At 51.9% G+C, this 23777-nt stretch overlaps 2 protein-coding genes across 2 annotated transcripts in view; both read left to right on the forward strand.

Moving 5' to 3' along the window:
- The first annotated feature begins 720 nt into the window (after window positions 1-720).
- Window positions 721-23777, forward strand: part of SMYD4 (SET and MYND domain containing 4) — a 192892-nt gene continuing 169835 nt past the window's right edge. The window contains exon 1 of the mRNA XM_080922740.1: window positions 721-852. The gene's annotated coding sequence lies outside the window, so the exon portion shown is untranslated. The remainder of the gene's footprint in view (window positions 853-23777) is intronic.
- RTN4RL1 (reticulon 4 receptor like 1) overlaps window positions 729-23777 on the forward strand; it is a 70119-nt gene continuing 47070 nt past the window's right edge. The window contains exon 1 of the mRNA XM_080922742.1: window positions 729-852. Coding sequence (XP_080778868.1) covers window positions 840-852 — 13 coding nt within the window. The 5' untranslated portion in view covers window positions 729-839. The remainder of the gene's footprint in view (window positions 853-23777) is intronic.

Here is a 23777-nt window from a genome sequence, read left to right on the forward strand (position 1 = left end):
GGGCAAACAGGAGGGGGCTGGGCTGCGGGTGCGTGCTCGGAGAAGCCTGCGGGGCTGGGGAGGGCGACCAGTGGCCCGACGACCCGCGGAGGACTGGGGCAGGTACTTGGACGGACGCGGGCCGAGGATCGTCCCCGGGGGCAGGTGCAGCGAAAACACCTTGGAAGGCGGCGCCGCACGGCTGAGCGCCGCTGCCCTGGGAATAGGACGGCGCTCCGCACCGCGAGCTGAGAGCACTTTCATAAATTTTGTATGGGAGGCGCTCCGTGAGCGGGGGCGGGGAGCGGAGCGGGAGGGAGGGAGCTGAAGAGCGAGGGAGGGAGGGAGGAGGAAGAGAGGTGGGGGAAGCCGGGGGGAGGAAGGGAGGCGCCCCGCTCGGCGGATCGCTCGGTCCTGCAAACGCGCGCCGGGCGCTTTCCCGGAGCTGTGCTGTGCGTGCGAGCGCCCTTTTGCAGCAACCGCTGCCCGAGGGGGCGGGGAAGAGGGGACATCGGCTGGCCGGCCAGGGGGCGGCGTCCCCCTCAAAACCGCCTGCTAAGTGTTTGAGGGGGCAGAATCAGGCTGCCGGCTCGGCCGAGCAAGCCGCTCGCCCCGGGGCTGAGCGAGCGCACCGCGTTGGTTGGCAGCGCCGTGGTTGCAAGCAGGCGCCGGTGCCCCGGGCGCCGGGCTTGGGCTCACCATGCCCCTGCGGGACCGGGCCGCCGGGCACAAGCGGATTCCCGGCTTGCCCCCGCCTCGACGCGCTCGGATTAGCTGCAGCTGGCGCCCAGGGATTTGAATCTGGACCCCAGGAGGGAGCGCGCCTAGGCCGACCTCGGAGCGGCGGCCCCGTGGCCAACATGCTTCGCAAAGGTGAGTTGGAACCTCAGGGGCAAGTTGGAGTTAGATGAAACCGGGCCGAGCCACAAGCCCCGGGAGCCGTCGAACGTCAGGGAAATGGGTCCTGGAAGCAGCCCCCCGCTAGCTGGCTGGCTTTTGTCACAGGCACCCGCCGTGCGCCTGCTGCTGGAGCTGAGCTCCCGTTTGGTGGCCTGTTGCGAGACACGGGGTTTGTTCATGGATCGAGTTGCCAGGCCTCAGGGATCTGTCTTGAGGGCTCAGAGCCTAGAGTGAGAAACCTTTGGTAAAAAGGGAGCTGGCCTCCTGGGACCTTTGCTTCGCCATTATAAAGTTTTGCACTTGCAGGCTCCATCCCCTGCGCGGGCATCCGCCCCTGCTTCTGCTGCTTCAGCACCGAGTACAACCCGCGCTTGGGTGCAGGCAGCGGTCAGTCACCGCGCGGCCCCGGCGCTCACCACCGTTCCAAACTCAGGAGGCGCGCCGGGACGCAGGCATCTTCCCAGCATTCTAGCCTTATCCCCGGGGACCAGCGCTGAGCACTCAGCGACCGAGGGTGGGGAGTGGCAAGTGCCTGAAGTCCCGTTCCTTAAACTTTCCTAAAGCCTGGATTAGAGAGACTCAACCGCCAAGGCCATGCTGGCAGTGTGCGCGGCCGGAGCCAGGTTCTACTTGACGGGCGCTGGCTCGGCGACCACCTCGCCCAGACTCCCTGGCAGCAGGAGCAGAGCAAAGTTGGCGCGGGTGTCGGGGAAGTCCTGCCGCGCCCCCACGTGGTTGCCGTTCTAGGTGTTGTCCCTCTGGCCCAGAAAGGGCAGGTGACCACACGTGAGCCCGTGGACCCGTTACCCTCTGCTCCCCACCTCTGTGTATCTCTTTGCTCTGAGGTCCCAGTGTGCTAGCTGTGGCGCCCCGCTGGGATCCCCGCGTCCCTTGCCTCGGCCCCGTGGCTGCTGAGCCTTGGTGCCTGAGCTAGCTGCTCCCGCCCTGCGGGAACCAGCTGAGGCGGGAGCTCAGGTAGCGGAGGGGCCTGATCCCTTCGCTCCAGCCTTAATCCGCCCCTGTTTCCATGGCAACAGACCGAGGTGTCGTAAGCACAGGATTCTGACCTCACAGCAGGATGGGGAAGGAGAAAGCGGGCAGGGGGTGGTGGCAGAGGTAGGGGGGGAGCGAAGCCCTGAGATGGGCGGAGAGAAGCAGATACCGGGAGATGGGAGGGACCCAGAGAAGCAGGTCAGACAGGTGGGTGAAAAAGCCACGCCTTCGTTATGAGGCGAAAAGGCTGAGTGGTGGTCCAGCCTCAGGCAACCGTGAAGGTTTGGTTGCCCCATCGTGTAAGAACAATCACAAACTTGCGTGTGACTTGTGCCCTCCACGTGGGTCGGTACAGTACGAAGAGGGAAGGGGTGGACGACACACTGCCTTTCGTTGTGGTGTGTGGCAAGTCTCTGCATTAGTTAGAAGAACCGCTTTACACCAATTCCTTTTCCTACAGAAAGACACAGAAAGTCACTTGAGCCACTCCGCAGTGTTGGAGTGCAGGCCAGTGTGTCTGCACAGGGAAGGTGATTTTTACAGAGCTGGAGACAGTGGAGTCTGAGAAGTCTGGGCATGGAGCATGTAGACTCGCTCTAGTGGGGAAAGCTTTCCAGACAATTTTGAAAAGGCTGCCATGTCTGGGCTGCAGGTCTGTGATGGAGATAATGGGGAAGAACCGACATCTCATTTCCCTTTTGGTCTTTTGTCTTTTGGCAGTTTACAGTTAAGATTGAGCCACAAAGCAGCCCACACACTTTATTTATATGGCTTAGGTACCAGGGGAGGCTCCAGCAGCCTCCAGTAGCTCTCTAGTATCCTTGCTAGCCCAGCTCTAGATAAGCCTAGTGCATTCTGGGGCGATGCTCCCTGGGAGAAGGATCTTTTCCTTGCTCTAGAGGTGGCCACTGGAGGCTTGGGCTCTTTCTCCCAGCACAGAAGAGGTTGGCTAGAGAGATTCCATCAATTGAAGTTCACACCTGGGTTGGCTTGAGGGAAACAGAGCAGAGAAAGCCCTTGCCAAGGCTGGGCGGGGCGTGGGTGGCCTGGAGCCTGCTCCTGGGACACTGTGAGCAAATGACTTTTGTTTTGGTCCTTTCCCGGTCAATTTCCTCTTTGGGGCGCTGATCCAATACCATGGATTTGTCTCTTCTGCACACATGTGGAGAAAGCTCAGATTCTTTGTGTGGATTCTAGGTGTGTGCCCGAAAGCCAAAGCATGCCTCGGGCTAAGGCCAAGGGAGGCGGCCATTGAAGTTTCTGTTTGTAGATCTGTTCCCAAAAGCTCCAAACAGCAAGGTGTATAGGTTGGTTTGAGAAGATAGTTGCCTAACTGATGCAGGATCCTACGTGGGGTCCTGGACTAGAGTGAGTTTTATCGTTTATGATTTGGAAGGGGGGTTGAAGGAAGAAAAAAAGGGACTCTCCTAGAGAAGAGGCAGTAAATAAGCCCCTGACCATGGGAGTCATCAATCTGATTTCTGATTGTCCAAATAGAGTTATCCCTGTCGGGTCTTTTGGGGGTTTGGGGGAGATATCTTTATCTCTTATTAAATGGATTCCACTGGCCACCACCTCTGGAGCGAAATCTAGCTGCTGACAGTGCTGAAGGCTTCGGCAGCTGCTCTGCCAGTGTTTCCACAGAACCTGAGATATAAAAAGCAGGCCTCTGGTCAAGAGAGATGAGAGGCATCAGGGCAAGCAAGGCCTTGAGCAATCCAGCATTCTCCAGGAAGGAAGAGCGGCCTGCTGGGGGTTTCGCTGTGCCAGGGTTGCCTGCTTAAGGTCGGGATCTATGGTTTTCATTTTTAGAGCGATAAAAACGGAATGCAAATCGAGAGCCTCTGGGCTAATACAGGGCCCTTTCCTTAAAGTTTTTGTCTTGTTAAGCAAGGAAATAGAGTGCCAAATAAGCTTTGTTAAGTGGCAGTCTAATTAATAATTTAAAATCGTGTAGTTGTCTTTCATTAGGATTTATCTGTACATCAACCACAAAATCAGTCAAACACACTCATTTATAAGTTAATGCCATCTCTAAATAATTCAGTAAGTGCTAGATTAAGGCCTGCAACCTAGTAAGATGCATTGTGTTTTCCTGGTGCCCATACCCAGATGGACTGGCTGGGTAGCTGAGTGGGTTTCTTCACTGGGGGGAGGGGGAGGGAGAAGGCAGAGGGAGAAAACAGTGTGGTGCTGTCAGGTGGCTGGTGGATTCCACAGAGTTCTCTTAGTGATGTGAGAGTCTCTCCAAGGAGGTGCTCATCTTTGCATCTCTCTGAGAACACTGAGGACCCAGGGCTGTGGCAACTTGGGTCTTCTTAGCCCCAGTGGAGATAGAAAAGGGACTGCAAGGATGACCAAAACAGTCTTCTGCTGGGGGAAAGATGTGGAGAGACATATGAGCTCTTTTCTAGAGAGAGTTGGCCTCTTTAATCCAAGTCCAGGCACAAAAGTAGAATTTAAATGTCCCCAACCTGTTTTGTCCCAGTCTAGGGATGCAGCCTGGTGGAACCAACTTCACCAAAATTCTTCCTTTGTAATTGGCCTACTGGGGGATTGTGTCCCTTCTTAGCTCCTGATCCTTACTCCACAAAAGTTAAAAAGGAGTTGTTTTAAGGGCACCCTACAGGAGAGGAAAGAGAGAGGGAACTGCCTTGTGAAGTGGGGAGGCTGGTCTCATCTGTAGCTGGAAAGAAGGCGTGCAGGTGCAGTTTTTGCCTTGTTTTAAGGCAGAGTCTCACTGTATAGCCCTGGCTGTTCTGGAACTCTCCATGTACACCAGGCTGGCCTTGAACTCACAGAAACCTCCTGCATGCTGAGTCAAAGGCAGTGTCTATACACCCAGAGTTAAGGGAGGTAAGGACAGAGCTGAGCTTGGACAAGGTAGACAGTGATTGATCCAGTTCCTGTCATGACAGCTTGGGGTCAGTTCCTTTAGGTCTGTTTTCTATAGGGAAATTGTCTAAGACCCAAACTTCCGACATGAATACTGTGCCTTCGCTGTAGGAATGAGCCCCAGATCTGGGCTCTGTTCCACCCACTGGCCCCTAGCCCTTCAGAAAGCTCAACATTACTATGGCAAGGCTGGTAGAGAACCATAGTGAATGTGTGTTTAGAGCCAGGAGATGTTCTTGGTTAAGTCTGACAAGAGGAAGTCTCCTTAGGAAAAGGCAGGGAAGGGAAGGGTAGGGGTTGGGCCTCTTAACCTGAGGTAGGATTGCCAACAGATGGGACACAAATAAGGGGAACCTGTGGGGTAAATCCACCTCTAAGCTCTTTGACACATCTTTGGATGGGGCCTGAGAAAGGACAGAGCAGTTTGTGCCGATGAACTGAGAAAGAGGGAGCAGGCATCATGAAGGATGTCAGGAACGGGTCTGTTTGGTACCATCTGCAGTGAAGTAGTGGCTAAGGTTAAAGCAGAAAGGAGGTGACAGGGAGGGAACAGATGGCCAAGGAAGCAAAATAGCTGGCAACCGGGAACAGAGTCTCCAGGGACAGCAGGAGGCAGGACCTCAGCACTGAGTGCCGGAAGCAGCCCTTTCCTCTGAGTGTGATGGCCAGGCCACCCTGGGTAGAAGTGAGTCAGGGAGCTAGCTGGTGGCACATGGCTATAATCTGGTACTTAAAAAGACTGAGGCAGGAGGATTGAGAGAGAGAGAGAGAGAGAGAGAGAGAGAGAGAGAGAGAGAGAGAGAGGAGAGAGGGAAGGAGGGAGAACACTGGGGATGTGGCTCAGTGGTAGAGCATTTATCTTATCTAGTACTGCAATATGGGAGGGAAAATTGAAATGAAAAAGGAAATCAGTAAATAGGACTGAGTGAGGGAGGGATCTCTCATGCACGAGGGGTCAGCATCTCCCCAGAGCAAGTCAAAGACACCTTGGATCTCCAGGCATACTTGAAGGAGAGAGCTGGGAAGGATCTCAGATGTCATCAGGACAGCAGGGGATAGATTGTCTCTCCTAACTTATCAGCCCCACTTCTGCCAACCGGTGCTCTCCCGTTAGCCAAAGCTGTTCATATCTGCTTAACACTTACTATGGGCTAAGCTATGTGCCATCTGCAGCAAGACCCAAGTACACTTATTCTCACTTTAAAGATGAGGAAGCTGGGGAGGGGTGGTTCTGCCACTAAGAGTGCTTGTGGATTTTGCAGAGGACCAGAGCTTAGTTCCCAACATTCCCAACCACCACCTGTAGCTCCTCTGGCTTCAGGGATCTGACATCTCCTGGCCTCTGTAGGCACCTGTATGCAATACACACACTCCCACACACAGATAATTAAAATAAGGACAAAAAGAAAAGGAAGCACACCAGGAAGATTCATATAGTTCTTGGGTCCTGGCCTCTCGCTGCATCTGGCCTGGTCCAAGCCTCTGTGAAGAGCCCACACTCTTCGCACCCTCTTAACCCCTAAGCTCCACCAGCTCATGTGCCCATCTGTCTTCATTTCTGTGCCATTTGTTTTGTGGGGTGCTGATGAATCATTTGTGTCCTGGTAGTTTCCCCCAGAAAGTTTCTTGGCTGGAGTCCAGAGCCTTCAACCACTGTCTCTTGGATCTTCTATTTGATGCCCCCTCTGAGTCCTGTGAATACATCCCTTCCCTTTGCTCTTGCTCTGGGTTCTTTATTGCCAGCAGACGTGGGACAGTAGGCCAGAAGCTCTCCTGCCTGCATCAAATTCCTGAGAAAGGCCCAAGTCCATGGCTTGTTTAGGCTGGTCATGTGCTCTCAGCCCTCCCTAGAGGCTGCTCTCTCTGGGTCTTCTCCCAGGCTAATAGGACGGAGCAACACAACCGCACCCACACTGGTGGGAGGGTGGTCTCTGGAGCAATGTGCTGGCCTGGGTAGGTGGCAGCTGACAGGCTGGTTGAGAGAAATGATGCCACCTATACTGGTTTTTCTCCTGTTATGGTCCAGCCATAGCCTACCAGCCAGGATGCCACCTGCAGGACTCAGGGATGGTTCTGTACCTTTCCAATCACAGCAGATTCCCACAGGAAGCAAGGTAGAGTCTATCTGGATCCTGAGGTGTGAAAGAGCAAAATCCTTCCCGAGAGGGGAGGCTTCCCTCCACTCAGGAAGCAGATGATCTAATAGATACAGTGGGTGCTTCTGAGCCCATATCAGTCAGCAAAGTTTGGAGATGAAACTGCAAGCAGCCCCATCTATCTGATTCATGACAGTCACTTTGGGGACTTCTGTGCTGGCACAGCAAGAGGGTTGGTCCAAAGCAGTGCCTGTAAATGTGTGTCTGTGTGTGTACGTTAGCAAGCATGAGCGCATGTATACCTGGTGAACATTCAACAGGCTCTCAGAGTGTTCATGCTTGCTGTTACAAAGCGGCGCACCCCAAATGCACTGGCACAGATGTTGGCACCCACGCTCCCATCCACTAGCATGGCTTGATGCCATGGCAGGATGGTGAGACACTTGTTTGGGGGGTCCAGGAGTGGGTGGGCCAGTGTGGTTGTGTGCCACATGTTGGGGACAAAGCTTGGTGAGTGGGTGTGTGGCTCACCCTATAAGGGGGTGGGTGGGCACGACTTAAAGTTTGTCTGCCAGGGGACGAGCCACCGCAGCCCCCAGAGACAGAGCCTCTTGTCAGTTTACTGGCTTTTTTCCAGAGGGTGCTAGCATCATGGTGACAATTTTATTAGTCTACAGGAAACAGCAAAAGCCTTCCTTGAGTCAGTAGAAAAGCTGGGCTCCAAACTCTCAACCCATGGCGGTGACATATAAGTTGCTTCTGCCTCCAAATGATCAGGGCTCTCTCTCTGGGCTCACGACCAGCTGATTGTGAAGGAGGCCTTTACATAGGCTTATGTAGAGAGATTCATGAGGCCCTTGGGGGGAAAATTGGCATTCTTCTTACGATGATTTATTTATAGGGCGATTGGATGATGGGATATGGAGGCCAAGGTGCCTCCATTAGCAAGAAGCACACAAGGCAGGAAGCCTTGCTCTGCGTTTGACATTTAGTGGGGCGACTCCTACCAGGGAGCTGCTTTTTCTGTTAGAAGGTTTTTCCTTTAATGTTCTATTCATGGACTTGTCTGGGCAGGCTGAGGGAAAGTAGGAACATGTGGTGAGACGGACCAGGGACTGGAGCTGGCCAGTCTCAGGGGAGATGGAGCCTGAGGAGGTCACTTAGTGGCCAGTGTGGGGACAGCCTGGGTGTTGGAGGAGAGCGGCTCTGCTCTTACTGCAGGCAGCTTGCCGGCCACCTTATTGTCATGTGCTATGTGTGACACATGTGCGTTTACTTTGCTGTCTCTTTCTCCCCACGAGCTGATTGCAGCCTCTGGCAACCTTGGCCTTGGCAACACCCCTTTCTTTCTGGGAACTGTGGAATCACGGGAAGGAGAACCTCAGAATTGGAGTCCTGGGACTGGGTGGGGGTCTATCTCTGACTGAGAGTCACTTGAACCCTGGGCAACTCTCTTTCTCTTTAAGCTTCAGTTTGCCCACTGCTAATGTGTCTGGATGGATCGTCTTCAGGATACTTTTCAGCAGGAGAACAGTGTCTTCAGTGTCCCCAGTGTCAGAGGCAGGAAGACACAGCACAAGAGTGGGGCCCTTGCCACAGCCTTCTCCTCCCACAGCCTTGCCTCCTTCTCCAGTTTAGAGGCTTGTGGGTTTCCTAGGATCTCTCCTAGCAAGGCTTCACACACTGGAAGGCCACTAACTAGTGTGTTGATGGGGAGAACATTCCTTCTCTTTGGAGCACAGGGCTTGAGAACAGACTCTGCAGGGAGAGGCTTGTTTCCTATATTTCTGTTTGCACTCTGTGACCACTTGGCTCTGGCTCTCCCATCCTGGTGTCCTGGGATTATCTGTGCTAGCAGCCTCCATGTTCCCACTTCCCCATCATTCCCCGAGCTAGACTTCTCGCTTTGTCAGTGTCCCTTGACTCTGTTGGCTGTGCTGTCTCCCCTGACTTCCATGATGGCCACTTCCTGTGTCTTCCCAGTTACCTGTTGCTGCTGCCTCTCAGCTTCATCTCCTTCCTTTGCCCTGGGATGTGCCTCCCTGTACTCTGCTCTGGAGGCTTTCTCACCACCCTTCTACCTACCTCAGAGAATACGCTGCTGTTGATGCCCACGGCCACCTACACAGTTGACCCCACAAATTGCCTCCCTAGTATCTCAAAATCTCGAATCCCTGAAGCTCTACTTGCCTCTGTCCCTGTCTCTCAGCAAAATGCTTACACACACACACACACACACACACACACACACACCTTAGCTTTTTCCCATGTACCACTTGGAAGTCACAGGTGATGTGCTCCCCAGCCCCCTCCCCAAAGCAATCCTGGAGTGGGGTCTTGGAGTCCCTTCACTAATCCTCCTCCTTTGCTACTGTCCTAGCTTCCACCCCAGCCCAGCTGCCTCCTGGGAACTCATGCCTGGAATAGAGAGGGGTTCCTGTATCTTCCTGTGCTGGCATCTATCCCCTGCTCCCCCAGTTTATAGCAGTGACTTTGACTTTTCTATTGTCAGCTCAGCTCCATGAGAACTCTGGCCACCACGCTCCTTCTTGTCCCACTAAACTCATGCAGACCCTACTGTCTGCCCCACAAGGTCAGCTTATCCGGTTCAACAATGGACTTCTGCTCAAGTAGAGGCGAGCCACCCTGACTTCTCTGTACCCCACATAAAAGTCACCCACAGGTTTTCCCAGAAGTACAGCCAATAAGGATTCAAGCAGGTAGTTTATGTGGCAAGCAATCCTGGGAAATGCCAGGGGCAAGAGGTGAGTCAGCAGAGGGAAGGCAAGAAGCCAAAACAAAACAACAAAAACCCCACCTTATTGCACAACTTCCACTGTGGCTATCCAGAACTTAAGCTCACTGGGGAAACTTTGGGGTACAGTCTTAAAAAGTGTGCATTTCCTTTATCTCACCCCCAAGCATTCAGGGGCCAACTAAAACTTCTAGAGCGGTATTAATGCTTTCAACCTGCTCCAGGGCTGAGCAAAGACAGCTCCATCGCCAGACAAAGCCTGTGTCAAAGCAGGGGTTGGAAGGCAGGTCCTAGCTACATCTGCCACCTAGGTCCTGCCCACCCTGTACTGTGCTGGGGTTCAGAAAGAAGACCCTCTCCTTCAGTCCCGGTGTGTGGCTCAGGGTTTCTTGACTCCCCTGTTCCTACTTTATAGATTCTTCAAACTACTCAATCCATAGATACTTGGTGTCCTACCAAGATGCAACTAAATCAGCATCCTGTGTAAAGTATAGGCCTACATAATGACATTCAGTAAAACAAGTCCAAGTCAATAAGCTAACCATAAATCTCTATGGGATATGTGACTGACTAATAAATGGTAGTTGATTCCACACATAGACTCAAGTACAAACAACTTACCAGGAAAACTTAATTCACATCATTTTGTAGCCATCAGACTAAATCATGAAATCGTTGAGGTTTTTGTTCTGTTTCTTTGATAGAAGGCTTTGCTCTGTTGCCAAGGCCGGCTTTGAACTCAAAGGTTCTAACCTCTCTACTGCCTTGGTCTCTAACTGGGATTCCAGATACCTGACTAACTATAGAGCTTTCAGAACACAGTTCCTGGAACCAGGAGAAGCCATAGGTTGGAGGCCTATGGTGTTGCCTGTGCAACTCCCACCCCCACCCCAAGCAGCAAAGCAGGTCTAATTAGCTCTAAGTCATGGGAAGGTTTATAGGTTGGAGGAATTGAACAGCTTGGGCTGCCAAGGCTTTCCTTCTCCTCCCAGGTATAGAATGAGACTGTGTAGACCAGAGAGGCATCCAGCAGGACAGGTTCTGGGGGATGGTGGAGTGTGTGATCATACCCGTGCCTGTGCCCGGTTCATGTGCATGCGTGTCTGTCTGTCTGTCTTATGGGTGTCTGTTACACATGACACACACAGGCTCACTCCAAAAAGTTTAGGCTTGGATTTGGCAGATTTTTTGGAACAAAATTTGCACTATTGATTCTGTGGCAAATGAAAATCTCTGGTGGACACTCTGGGCTTCCGAGATCTGAACCGTTTAAATGAGGCTGGACCGAACACGAAGAGGTGAAATTGCTAACCGAAGCTGAGCGCAGGTGGTGCCTGGGGTGAGAAGGCTGCTCTTTTTGTCTGTGAAAATGACTTGCTCCTTTGAACTGATCCTCTCCTCTCCTCACAGGAGGCCTCAGGGTTGTTGCCCAGGCCTGTGGTTTCAATAGAAAATATGAGCAGAGGGAGAGAGGCTGGCATCCCTGCACAGGGTCAGACAGAGGGAGACTGCTGAGGGGTACATTTTATCACCCAATCCAGTGGTGGAACTGAGGCTGGCCAGGGGCTGGCTGTAGGTGGTGGTGGTTTTCTTCTTCCTATAATTGGCCTACTACCCCTGGTGGGCCAGTGAGCCTGCCTTGAGGACACATTTGATCGCAGAATCAACACTTGTTGGAAATGGGCAAATGTTGTAAGATGAGCAACCCATGCTTCCCAAGCCTCCAGGAAGAAGATGGCTCACACAAGCCTCTGTGCAGTCCCCCTGCTGGCCTTTCCTCTGCCCAGCCAGCCCCACCTTCTTTACCCTGCTTTTGACATCCCTGGATTGTTATCTTGCCCACGGCTTGATAAGGCTACCCAAGGCTTACTCTTTAAGCCAGCTTTTCTGCTTCCCCTCCCACAATGCACTGCTTCATGTTTCGTTGTTAGGGTTACCAGTTGTATTTACCAGAAGAGAGCTGCAGATTGAGCCAGCCAGGCCAGAGCTCTTGTCAGGACACACAAATGGGTTATGACTAGAGGTTCCCATCACAGGGTGAGGCAAGATGGCAGAGGTCTCTGTCGTTTCGCAAGGATAGATGTCGCAACTGTTGGAATTTTGGATTTTGTTTTGTTTGAGGCACAGTCAGTCTCTGTAGTTCAGACTAGCCTCAAAATTACTATGTAGCCCAGACTGGCTTTGAACTCACTATGGTTCTCCTGGGTCTACCTCCCAAATGCTGTGATTACGTAGGGCACTGTACTGTAGTGGCTATTGACTGGTGCTATCTGAGCAGGAGATGATGCACTGACTAAACTATGCCCCCTGCTTTTATGCAGCATACACTGTAGTAGGGGGTGGGGAAGTAGGTAATAAACCCCTGATTATAATCTCTCCAGTAAGGCCAAGTGCTTAGCAGAAAATCTGCAGAGTTAATTAAAGGATAGAAGGTAACCAGAGAGCTTTTGATTTAGAGAGATTGGCTGTGAAGCCTTCCTGATACGGCGATATTGGAACCAGGGCCTACGCAGAGGGAAAGAGGGCTCTGTAGGCCATCAGAGCCTCTTCAACCTGGGAAGAAGTCTCCCCACATCGAAGTGCAAAGACCCTGAGGCACGGGTGTGTCTATTGGTTTAGCTGACTGTTCTAGGGAATTAGAGTATGACCAGTGTTCTGAGGTGTGCCCTAGAGTTAGCGTCACAGTCCTCTGGAGAAGATGAAGGCTTGGGACCCCATCCCAAGCTTGTCAACTTGGACAGTCACCTCAGAGACCAAGGCAACTGTCATGATGGAGTAGAGGAGGTTTGGTGGATCTACTGAACCCCTTACATCTTGGCTATTTCTGTGGCCCTAGCAATGGTCTGAGACGTGGTCAACGGTTGGGTCCCACTCCCCTTCCATTATACTGCAAAGCACATGTATGGAACTGAGTTCCCATGCAGTCTGTCTGTTCGTTCACCTGCTACCTCTAACATCAATCAGCCTCTGTCTCTACAGCCTTGAGCCCCAGTGTGTTGTCATCATTTCCTGCTTAGCTGTTTGGTTTTGGCCATGCTAGGAATGGAACCCAAGGCCCCATGAATGCTAAGCCAACACTCTGCCACTAGACACATCCCCTGCCATTTCCTGGGTAGCTGAATTTCACTGTGGGACAGAAGGAAGCAGGTGGCAGTCTTAAGTGGAGTCCCTTCTCTCAGGGAACTCAGCCTGATGGGAAAAACTCCATGTCAGGGAGAAGCCACTGGCTGGAGAGAAGGGAAATGAAGAAGCTGTAGGTGTTGAGGCAGGGGGTTTTGAGTCAGGTGGTGGGGGCAGGGAGAAGGTCCTCCTCGCCAGCTCGCCTGGCTGGACTTTGAGACAAGGAACCTTTGAAGAAGAGGTTGAAGACGTTGGAAGGCTGGATGTGCAGCCTAAGGCGGTCATGGCTGTCTGTGTCACCAGGTGGCAGATCGGTGGTGGCAGATTAGTGGTCAGAGAGATTGGCAAGACCTTATTATTGCAGAACCTTAATTACCAAGGAGGAGGAGGGTTGGTTAGCTCAACAGCCACAAAGTCATTTTTTTTTTTTTTTTTGAACTTGCCAAATAGTACATACCCAAGGTAGAAAACCACAGGCTTTCAAAAAGGAGAAAAATCACTGAAATCTCACAACTCGAAGAAGTGCAAGGAAGCACAGCCGGCTGGAGGGCTTGGTGCTTCCTCCAGCGGTTCCTTCCTCCAGCCTATAAATGTGTCCTGGCTTACCTAAGCCTATCCTGAACACTGCTCAGGAGTTTCATGTAACCCAGGCTGACCTGTATTGTAATGCCTGGGCTCCAGTGATTCTTCTGTTTTCTGAGTGGCTGAGACCCCAGGCTTCGGCCATTGTGTCCACTTAGCTCAGTTATCACAGCCTTTGTTGTTTTGAGACATGGTCCTCCTATATAGTCCTGGCAGACCTAGAACCCACGATGTAGATCAGACTGGCCTTGAACTCAGAGAAATCCTCTTGTCTCTGACTCCTGAGGGCTAGGAGTAAAGGTGTACCCCACCACAACTGGCCAAAGTCGAATGCTCTATAATAAGTCGTGCAAAGTCCCCTTTGACTGGCAAGACCACTGGTAGAGACCACATTTGGTTCTGTGCTTATTGGCCTCTGGAGGAAAGAGGTGGGGCCCTGCAGGGAGCTAGCTGAGTGGGTGGAAGCCATCATTGGAGGTGAGTGGCATCCATTGTGACACATGAGCATTCAGTTAGAACCCAAGGCAAGAATCAGAAAGGAGGTGTTCTCTCTCTCTCTCTCTCTCTCTCTCTCTCTCTGTGTGTGTGTGTGTGTGTGTGTGTGTGTGTGTGTGTGTGTGTGTATACGTACATACTGTGAACATGCCCTTAGTATTGGGTAAAGATTATTGCTGGGGAACCCAAGAGGGAGATTTACGGAGGCATGCATTTTCTTTGGTGCTGGGTGGTTTGTGACTATAGAAGAGTTTTGAGGATGTGGATGAAGAGGAATATGCCCCTTGCCACTGACTCATGCTGAGGGATTCGATGGATTTTTAGGTTCCTTAACTGAGGGTATGTAGTTCAGTTGCTAGAGTACTTGCCTAGCAAGCATAAGGTCCTGAGTTTCATCAGCATCACGCAAATGGAATGCGGTGGGAAATGCCTTTCATCCCGGCTCTTGGGAAGTAGAGGCCATAAGGTCAGAAGTTCAGGTCATCCTTCACTACAGAGCAAGTTCAAGGTCATCCTGGATACAAGGGAGATGGCAGGAATTGTAAATTCTTCAAAATTTGATGCTGGAGCGATCTGATCTTTCAGCCGAGAAAGCAGGCTTGGAGAGTTACAATGATTTTCCCACAGTTACACAGCATTGAAAATAGTTGGCTTCAGGGCTAGAGGGATAGCTTCAAGGTTAAAAGCACTCACTGCTCTTCCAGAGAACCTGGGTTTGATCCCTAGCACCCACATGACAGCTCACAACTACCTGTGACTCTGGTTCTAGCGGGAATGGCCTTTTATGGCCCTCTTTGAACACTAGACATTTCCGGGGTGCACATTCACACCCACAGGCAAGAGACTCACACATCAGATAAACATTAAGGAAAATATAATAGTTGGCCAATGGATTCCAAAGAATATTCAAACCAACTGGCAATATACCCTTCTCTTCAGTACCTCTTTGCCAACTTCTCTCTTCAGAGCCTCCCTGGCCTCCCTGACTTGGTCTGCTAGTGGCTGATTCTTAGTAAAAGCTTCCTCCCCACCATGGGAGGGTTTGGGAGGGCTAAGCCTGTATTGTGTGTGTGTGTGTGTGTGTGTGTGTATGTGTGTGTGTGTGTGTCCGGGGTGTGTTAGTGGTTAAACACTGGGTCCCGGCAGAACCAGACTCAAGTCCTGGGAGTTAACCTTATTTCTTGAACTTGAGCTCCTTCCATCCACAAAATGGGGTTGTAATAGTACCCACCTCATGGAGTTAAAAAGATTAAAGAAGATGTCTCATACAAAGCTCTTGGCACTTCACTGTGGCCTGACTCTGAGCACAGCCATCAATGTGAATAGTAGCAGCAGTAACTTCCTTCCCGGAGGAATTCCTGTGTTGTCTTCCTCCTGCCCAAAGTTTAACAGTCCAAAGCTGAGACTTGAGAGTAGCCAGGACTGGAATCTCAGGGCCAGCACAGAGGGCTACCTAACGTGGAGGCTCTAGCTGTTTGGAACGAGGCTTTCCATTCTGATCTAAACCTCTTACCCTGTCCATTAAGGGTGCGGAGATGTTGTGGACATCCTTGGACTGTTTGTCGGCCAGGAAACCACAAGGTGGGGGTGGGGCCTATCTACCAACCACTTCTACCAACTGCTGCCTACTCTAACTTCTCATCTGTGTCTTCTCTCAGAAAACAGGACCATGACCAGGAAAGCAAACCCAGCCTCAGCCTCGCGCCTTGGTCTTGTGGCTGAGAAGTGCACATAGCTTCCCGAATGGTGCCTCTGGGTCTTATGGCTGACCTGCTAGATTCCCCTTGTAGTCTCTGCAGATTAAGCTAAGAAAGACAGGTAGAAACCCTGTGGAACCAGACACTGACCTCTGGTCTAACCGTGACCGCATGCTTTTAACTGAGGCTCAGTTTTTAGCAGAGACAGGAGGATCAGGATGTCAAGACTAGGTTTGGCTACAAAACAAGTTCAAGACCAGCCTATGTTAAATTAGACAGTCTCAAGCAAATTGAACCGAATCCATAGATTAATGCCTCCTGCCTGGTAGAGATTTGGGAATGGTGACTGAGCTCCAAATGCCTTCCTAAGGAGCTGGGCTCCTTGCAACCTTGGTGGCTCTTTTCTGTATTGCCTTTGAATTATTCAGCAGCCCTGCACTGAGGCCCTACTGTGTGTGGCAAGCACAGCTCCTTTCTCAGCGTTCCCCTCTCTTGCTATTTTCTTCCCCGTTTTGCAGGGCCTGCCTTGCCCTCCATCCACCTTGCTACAGGATCTACAACAAAGAGCCTGCCAGCCTCCAGGGTCTGGCATCAGTGGGCTTCTGGTCTCTTAGGGGAGGCACTTGCATCTTTGTCTGAGCTGATGGCCTGCCTTCTTAGCAGGGAGATACTTTTCTGGCAGAGAAAGGTGTGTCCTGGGAGCAGGCAGTGTCCCCCCTGTGAAGCTCTCAGCAGCTGGGGTGGAGAGCTATAACCTTCCAGGCAAAGGAAGCTGAGAGCGATTGATTTGTCTCTTGTTACCCCTGTGAAAAGAAGAGCTACCCCAAGGGAAAGCTGCTTACTGTCCCAGAGAGCACTGGGGACAGAAACAGCTGGGGAGACCAAAAATGAGAGCACAGACCCTCCTATTCTGCGCCACCCTCTCTCTCTGCTGAGTTGAAGCCTGTACCTTTCCTATATCAAGAACATGGATTCTCCGAGGTCACGGGTCCTGTGTGCCTCATGTCTGGTGACCTATCTGCCCCACTGGGAACTGGCCGGGTGTTTCTACTAATAAGCTAACCGCCGAATTACCATCTCAACAGAATTAACCAAAAAAAAAAAAAAAAAAAAAAAAAAAAAAAAAAAAGAAAAGAAAAGACAAAATGGCCCTTGAACAAATGCTGCTGCTGTCTACGAGGACCTGAGATCTGGTACTATCTGTTTTTTTAATAATTGAGGGTAATAAATATGTATTTCTTTCTCCTCCCTACCCCCATCCTCCGAAGCTTGTCAGCTCCCTGCGTCTCTCCTCTGATCAGACCAAGTCTTCCCCAAGCAAAAAAAAAAAAAAAATCCTTTAAGCAAAAAAGGATTAAAGCCTTGAAAGTAGGTCTGCCTGCGCTCTCTCCTCCCCTCCCCCCCAGGCCTGGCGTGGAAAGGCCCCTCAGGAAACCAAGGACTGGGGTTGGGGGTGTGGGTGGAGACTGCAGATCTTGGGTAAGGAGCTCAGTGGGGAAGGACCCCTGTAGTGCTCCCTCCCTGCAGCCTACCTAGCCTCTGCTAACCCGGGAGCAGCAACCAGTGCAGCAGAAGTCTCCATTGGTACCCGAGGGTTAGCCTGAGAGCTGTGTCCCCCCAGACCCCTGAAGGACATAGGAAGACCACCTTGGCCTCTGCTGTAGCTTCGCTTTGCACCTGGTTCAGCATTTTGGAAACCTGTGTATCCTTAGACTGGTTCTGTGTTCTTATCTATAAAATGGAAAAATAAACAGAACCAGCCTCACAGAGGATCAGACTCAGCGAAGACAGCCCAGTGCCTGGCACATGATAAAACAGAGTAAATGAACTATTATTGTTTTAATGGAATCTTCTCAGACTTAGAGGGTAGTCTGTCGTCTCTCCCATCCACGACTCACCAGTGCACCCAAGGGCCTGCTGGGCCCATCATTGGTTCTGCTTAGCCTCATTCCTGTCAGCCAAGAGGGCTAGAAGGTGTATTTAGGGCCCTGCCTAAGACTGGCAGAAGTATACCCTCTTATCCTCCTGCCCTGACTGTATTTCTTTTCCTTTAGGCAGATCTCACAGTGTAGTCCTAATGGGCTGGTGCTCACAGTGTAGACCAGACTGGCCTTGAACTTACAGACCCATCTGTCTCCGCCTCCTCCTGGGGGTAGGGGGTGCTGTCACCACATCTGGCTCATCCCCAGCCAGTTCCACGTCCCAAGTGATGGATTTATTTTATATATATGAATATTTCGCCCGCATGTATGTATGCATGTTTGTGCACCATACATGTGCATGGTGCCCTTAGAGGTCAGAAGGTGGCACCAGATCCTCTAGAACTGGGGTTTGGGATGGTTGTGAGCCATCATGTGGGTGCTAGGAACCGGAAGTGTTGAAACTACAGGTGTAAACACCACCACTCCCAACTCATGACAGTTCTTGCCATCCAAATATTAGGATCAGGATTACAGACAAACACTACCATACCCAGCCCATTCCGTTTTCTGACAAGAACCCAGAGTCACTCTCAGGTGCCTTGTAGGAACCCAACCAAGAAAGCTCTGGCCTGGCCAGGAAGGTGGCACCAGGGCAGCCGAACCTCTGCTTGGCTCCTGCCTTCCCACAGCAGCTGGCAGCCTTACAGATCTGCTGATGCAGCAGCCCTGGCCAGCGCAGCCTTCCTCCCCCTGTGCTGGGCTCAGGCACCCTGGGTTGGCTGCAGGTGGCCAGAGCTGTGACCCTGGACCCACCAAGGTTCTACGCCCCTGGTCTATTCACTGCTCAGTGGTTGGTCAAATGGCTTCTGGGTCTCTTGCTGCCCACCCCCCCAGGCTTGCCCTGGCTACTCTGGGCCCAAGGCTGGAGAGAAAAGGCAAGGCTCGGCCTGAGGGCAGGAAAAGCAGGAGGGAGGTGGCTATTTATAGCTGGCTTTGCTTTTGTTCCTTTTCCAGCAATGCTTCTCTTTAAATAGGAGCAGGGCTGGAGGCTGCAGCTCTTCCCCAGCACCCGCCTGCAGTCATTGTGCGCAAGTGTGTGTGTTTGTGTGTGTGTGTGTGTGTGTGTGTGTGTGTGTGTGTGGCTGTGTATGGCTGTGTTTGTGTGTGTCTGTGTGTGGCTGTGTTGACACATGTATAGGGATGTGGTAGGAGTATGCATGTCAGTCCATAGGTGTGAATGTGTGCACAAGTGTATAAGAAAAGGATGGGGATGGAAATGTGTATATGTATGTGCACATGAACACATGGTGTGTGTGTGTATGAGTGTATGTGTATGAGTGTATGTGTGTGTACATGCCATTGCAGAGGTAATCTGTAATGCTGTGTCCTTCCATAGATACATAGACACATAAAGATGGAATGGGGCAGTTCTGATTATGAACAGGTTTCTTGGCTTTTGGTTTTGAGACAAGGTTTAGATAAAACTCCCAATCCTTCTGCCACCGTCTTCTGAGTATTACAAGTGTGAGCCACCACTCCAGGCTTGTGTAAACAAGTGGATACACATCATGGGATGGTACAGCCACTCCTTTCTCTGTGTTGGGGGAGGGGCATGTGTGCATACGTGTGCAGAGATGGGGGACCAAGGTTGAGCCTAACTCGAAGCCAGCTGATTTGCAGGGTGTTAGGTCTTTCCACCCAGCAGAACCAATGCCCATGGTACCAGGAGGGGGAAGGGCCAGACAGTGACTGCACTCACTGCATGAGGCTTGGGCTCTTTCTCATGCCAAGAGTTGACTAGGTGCAGGGTTTGGGGAGGAGAATGAGTGTGTGAGTGTGTGAGCGTGAGTGAGTGTGTGTGTGAGAAAGAGAGTGTGTAAGAGTGTGTGTGTGAGAGAGAGGGAGAGTGTGTGAGAGTGTGTGTGTGTGAAAGAGAGTGTGTGTGAGAAAGAGTGTGAGAGTGTGTGTGAGAGAGTATGAATGAGTGTGACAGTTAGTGTGAGAGAGTGTGTGAGAGAGGGAGAGTGTGTGTGAGAGAGTGGAGAGTGTGTGTGTGTGAGAAAGAGTGAGAGTGTGTGTGTGAGAGTGTGTGTGTGAGAAAGTGAGTGAGTGAGAGTGTGTGTGTGTGTGTGTGTAAAGGGCCCCTGGGATCCTATCTGAGTACACACCTAGCAAGTGTTTTTAGAGCACTGGCAGAGCCCCTTGGGAACAAGAACACTCCCCTTTCCATTTCTCTGCTGCAAACCTGGCCTAGTGGGGCAGCGCGCACCAGGGCGAACTCGCAGCGCTGCCTCGGATAGGAAAGTACCAGGGCGACCTTGGTGACCAGATCCCTGGAGGTCACTTAGCCGTGTACCTAGCCCGCATCTGTAAAAAGGGGGGCGTAATGCCATCCAGGCTGCTGTTAACTGGCTTGTGAGGTGGCTTAGCCCGTCCCGAGCTAGGTATGGGCACAGGAACTGGGATGGGATTTGGGATTCTAGCGCCTGCTGCGGCTCCCAGTGACCATGCAGCGCTGCAACCCAGATCTGTCAGCGCAGCTGGTGGCCTGGGGGTGGGGGTGCTGCCACTTCAGGAGCATCGCTTCTGGGCGTGGGGCCTGGCATCGCCCTCGCCCCTTGCCCGGCCCGGCAGCTGCAGATCGATGCGACAGCCCTCCTGTTCCTCCCCCAAAGGCCAAACAAAACATAGTAAATATTTAATCCGGGCCAGGGAGCCAAAGAGGCATCCCCGCCCCCTCCACAGCCGTCTGGCTCCTCTGCCAGCCCAGGCTGCTCTCCTCGGTAATGAGGCCGGGAACGGCAGGGATCGATCGCGGCCTGGGGCGGGGTGGGGGTGGGACTCCCTGTGCCCTCGGGGTGGCATCGCTATCCACCCCAAGCACCAGGTTGGGGAGCCTACTCAATGCACCTACCCGCATACTCGCTTTTCCAAGAAGGGGAGGGGGCTCTCACTGGTGAACTCCTGCTAAGATGCCAAATGTGAGCAAGTAGGTTGTGGGGGTCTATAAGGGAATAGGGAGTCCCATGCCTGGCTCATGCCTGAGCTTGTGCCCCAAGACCGGACCTGACCTTCAAGGTCTAATGATGTCTGAAGCTATGGGAGATGGGGGCGAGAGTGGAGGAGACAGAGAGACCCCTAGAGAGAAACAAAGCCAGTGGGTTTCCGGGCTCCTAGTTACACTGTACTGGCTTAGAGGATACCTAAGGGAGCTGATGACGTCCTAGATGCTCCATTTACATAGTAATCTCTGAACACCTACTGTGCGCTGAGCCACTAGCTGCCAGCCTAGAAACACACAGGCCCAAGTCGCAGACAGATTGCATTCCAAAGAAGATTGATAACTAAACCCAAAAGATGATTTCAGCTAGTGGTTGTAATAAGATACTGTGCTTGGCTAGGGAAAGAACTTCAGCTGAGGTGGTTAGGATGGCTGTGGGTTGGGGTAAAATCATCCCAACAGATTTTAGACCAAGTGCAAAGGCTCAGGGGCAGCAACAAAACTGGTCTGTTCCAGGACTGGGAGGCCTGCAAGGTTGAATGTAGTAAGCAGGGCGGAGAAGTAGGCAGTGGGCTGAGGGAGGAGCTTGTATTTTGTCCTAAGTGCTGTGTGACAGCAGAGATTTCAAGCAAAGGAATGACAAGTCTGGTTTACCTGTTTTAAAAGCTTCCGCTGGCAGGGGGCAGAAAAGGGAAGGTGGGGAGTTAAGAGAAGGGCATTGGTTGGTGGGGGATGGTCTAATGGTAGCCAGGAGGAAGGCTGGTGCTTGGCTTGGGCAATGCCTGTAAGTGGTCATTCATACTCCAGCAGGTGGAAGGGCCCAGCCAGAAACAGCCTGCTCTTGGTGCACCGCCCATGGATTCATAGGGGTCTGAGCAGAGACTAAAACTGAGATGGTCACTGCTCTGTCTCCCTGACCCAAACCCCAAGATGGACAGTCCAGGAAATCTTTTCCCCCCTTTCCAGGAGCATTAGAAAATGTTGACATGTTTTTTTTTGAAACAATTTCAGATCTGATATCTCCGCCAGATTGAGTTTGTAACCAGCTTTATTGTTTAAGCCTGCTGGGATTTCATCAAAGGCGTCTGCTGTTTACTCAGAACTATTTCATTGGAGAAAACAGCAAACAGACCTGCATTTCTATCTGATTTCACTTTTTCTCTTCTCTCATGAATTTAAGTGCTTGTGAAAAGCCCAGCTGATAAGGCAAAGCAGCCAGGATCAAGCCTGAGGACGGGGACTCAGGGTCTCAGCTAAGGCTTATTAACCGACCCAGAAAAGCTAGGGGTGGCGGCGGTCCCTCTGGGGTGGGGTATGGTCGGGAGGCATTCCTGGCAGGTTGCCAGTCTTCCCCAGGGGGAACACTGGGGAGAAACGCTGTGCCCCATACTCTGGCAAGGTTTTCCAGAATGTTCTGGAGTCTTTAACGGGTTTCCACTTCAGAGACTGATAACAATGAGACAACATCAGCTCCCATTTAGAGGGAGAGGCAACCCAGACACAGTGATGGGTTGGATGAGGCTGACTCCCGGCTTTCTTGAGAGCAGCTGAGGGGTATGTGGAGCAGAAGGCAAGTGGAAACCAGCTCGCAGGAGACCCAGAAGGCTGCCTGGCTGCTCCCCTGCCTGCACTGGGACTCAGCCCCTCTGCCTGTGGTTGCCTGAGCCAGCACAGAGCTGGGAGATTCACAGGCTGAGCACTCGCCCTACCTCCCCATGGAATCTACGCTGCAGTTATCTCCACAGTCTCAGAGGACCTGGGCCCTTTGAACAGGACCGTTGACCCCGGCAGACAGACCACTGATGGAGATGTGACTGCGAAGCCTATCAGAGGCGTTCTGTGAAATCCGGGTTAGGTTGTTTGAGTGGCAGCTAGTTAAATGCATGGGTTGCCTGGCACGCAGGTCGACTCTTACCAGTTATACATTAGACCCACTTGTAAGGTCAATCGATGTGAACCAATTAGCTAAGGATAAGGACTCGTCTTGAGCAGACTGGATCTTATAGCAAGCCTTCCTAGTGAGGGACGTTGGTACACAGGATTCCTCAGTGCCAAGGGCTAGGCGGTCCATGGTGCTTTTTTTCCTTCCCAAGGGTGGGACCTCCAGTGGTCAGAGGCCCTTACCTGTGTGCTAAGCCTGCAGGAGGGAGAGTGAGGGAAGGTCAAACGTCTTGTCCCCAAGAGCCTGTCCTAGGTCCTACCAGTGGCTGGTACCCTTTATACCTGCAGCCTTCAAGATCAAAACTCTGCTGCTCTCGGGCTTTGGGGGGGGGCTCCCCTCCATCCCTGTTAGCTTGGCAGAGCACCTGTCAGGCTCCCTTCAGGAACAGAAGAGTCACGTGCCTTGGGAATGTTGGCTGCCATCTTTAAATTTTTATTTTATGTTTTTGTATGCCTGGGTAATGGGGGTGGGGCACATGCTCCGTAGCACATGTTGGGGAGACTGGACAACTTTACAGAGTTGGTTCCCCCCTCTCACCTTCTCTGGGTTCCATGGATTAAACTCAGTTTGTCTGGCTTGGGCAGCAAGTGCTTTTGTGTGCTGAGCCTTTTTTAGGGGGACCTACATCCATATGTTCTTTCATCCATATGTCGTTCATCTTCATCGTCAAACTGGCCAGATCTGGAATCACCTTGGAGATATACTTTGGACTTGTCTGTGGGGTTTAACAGAAGACCCACCTGGAATGGGGGTGGTGTCATCCTACAAGCTAGGGTCCCAGACACGATAAAGGTGGAAAAGGGGGAGAGCTAGCTGGGCACAAGCATCTCTCCCTCTCTAATCCCCAGATGCTGATGCAACCTGACCAACAGCACAGGATCTCCTTGTGTGGTCCAAGGTCCCTGAACTGGGATTTCTTTGTGTAGACCATGGTGATTTTGTTTTTTTAGGTAGGGTCTCCCATAGCTCAGGCTAGCCTTAAAGCCAACAGGCTGACCTTGAACTCCTAATCCTCCTGCCTCTACCCAGGACCTAAGATTACAGGTATGTGGTACCATGTCCATTGAGCCAGGGTTTAAATCCAGCCTGGATGATTCTGTAGCCTGGGGTCTCTCTACTTGGCCTCCCAGTGAAGCCAGGTTTTCTGGGAAGTTAGGGAGGGTGGGGACTTCTCCTAGAGTGGGGCTGGAAGAAAACAAGCTCCCGAGGTGTACAGGAAGGTGGAATGGGCCCTTGGGCATTCTGAGGTAAGGCCATGGTATTCAAGCTACTCGTTCCCCTCTGAGTGAGCCAGTGATCTCTGCTGGAGTGTTTCAGGTCCTGTTATCACATTGTTATAAAATTGGCTTATGACTATTTGGGAGGCTGAGGCAGAAGGATCACGTGAACTCTGGGATTTG

Source organism: Micromys minutus (genome assembly GCF_963924665.1).
Source record: "Micromys minutus genome assembly, chromosome: 10".
NCBI classification, from domain to species: domain Eukaryota; kingdom Metazoa; phylum Chordata; class Mammalia; order Rodentia; family Muridae; genus Micromys; species Micromys minutus.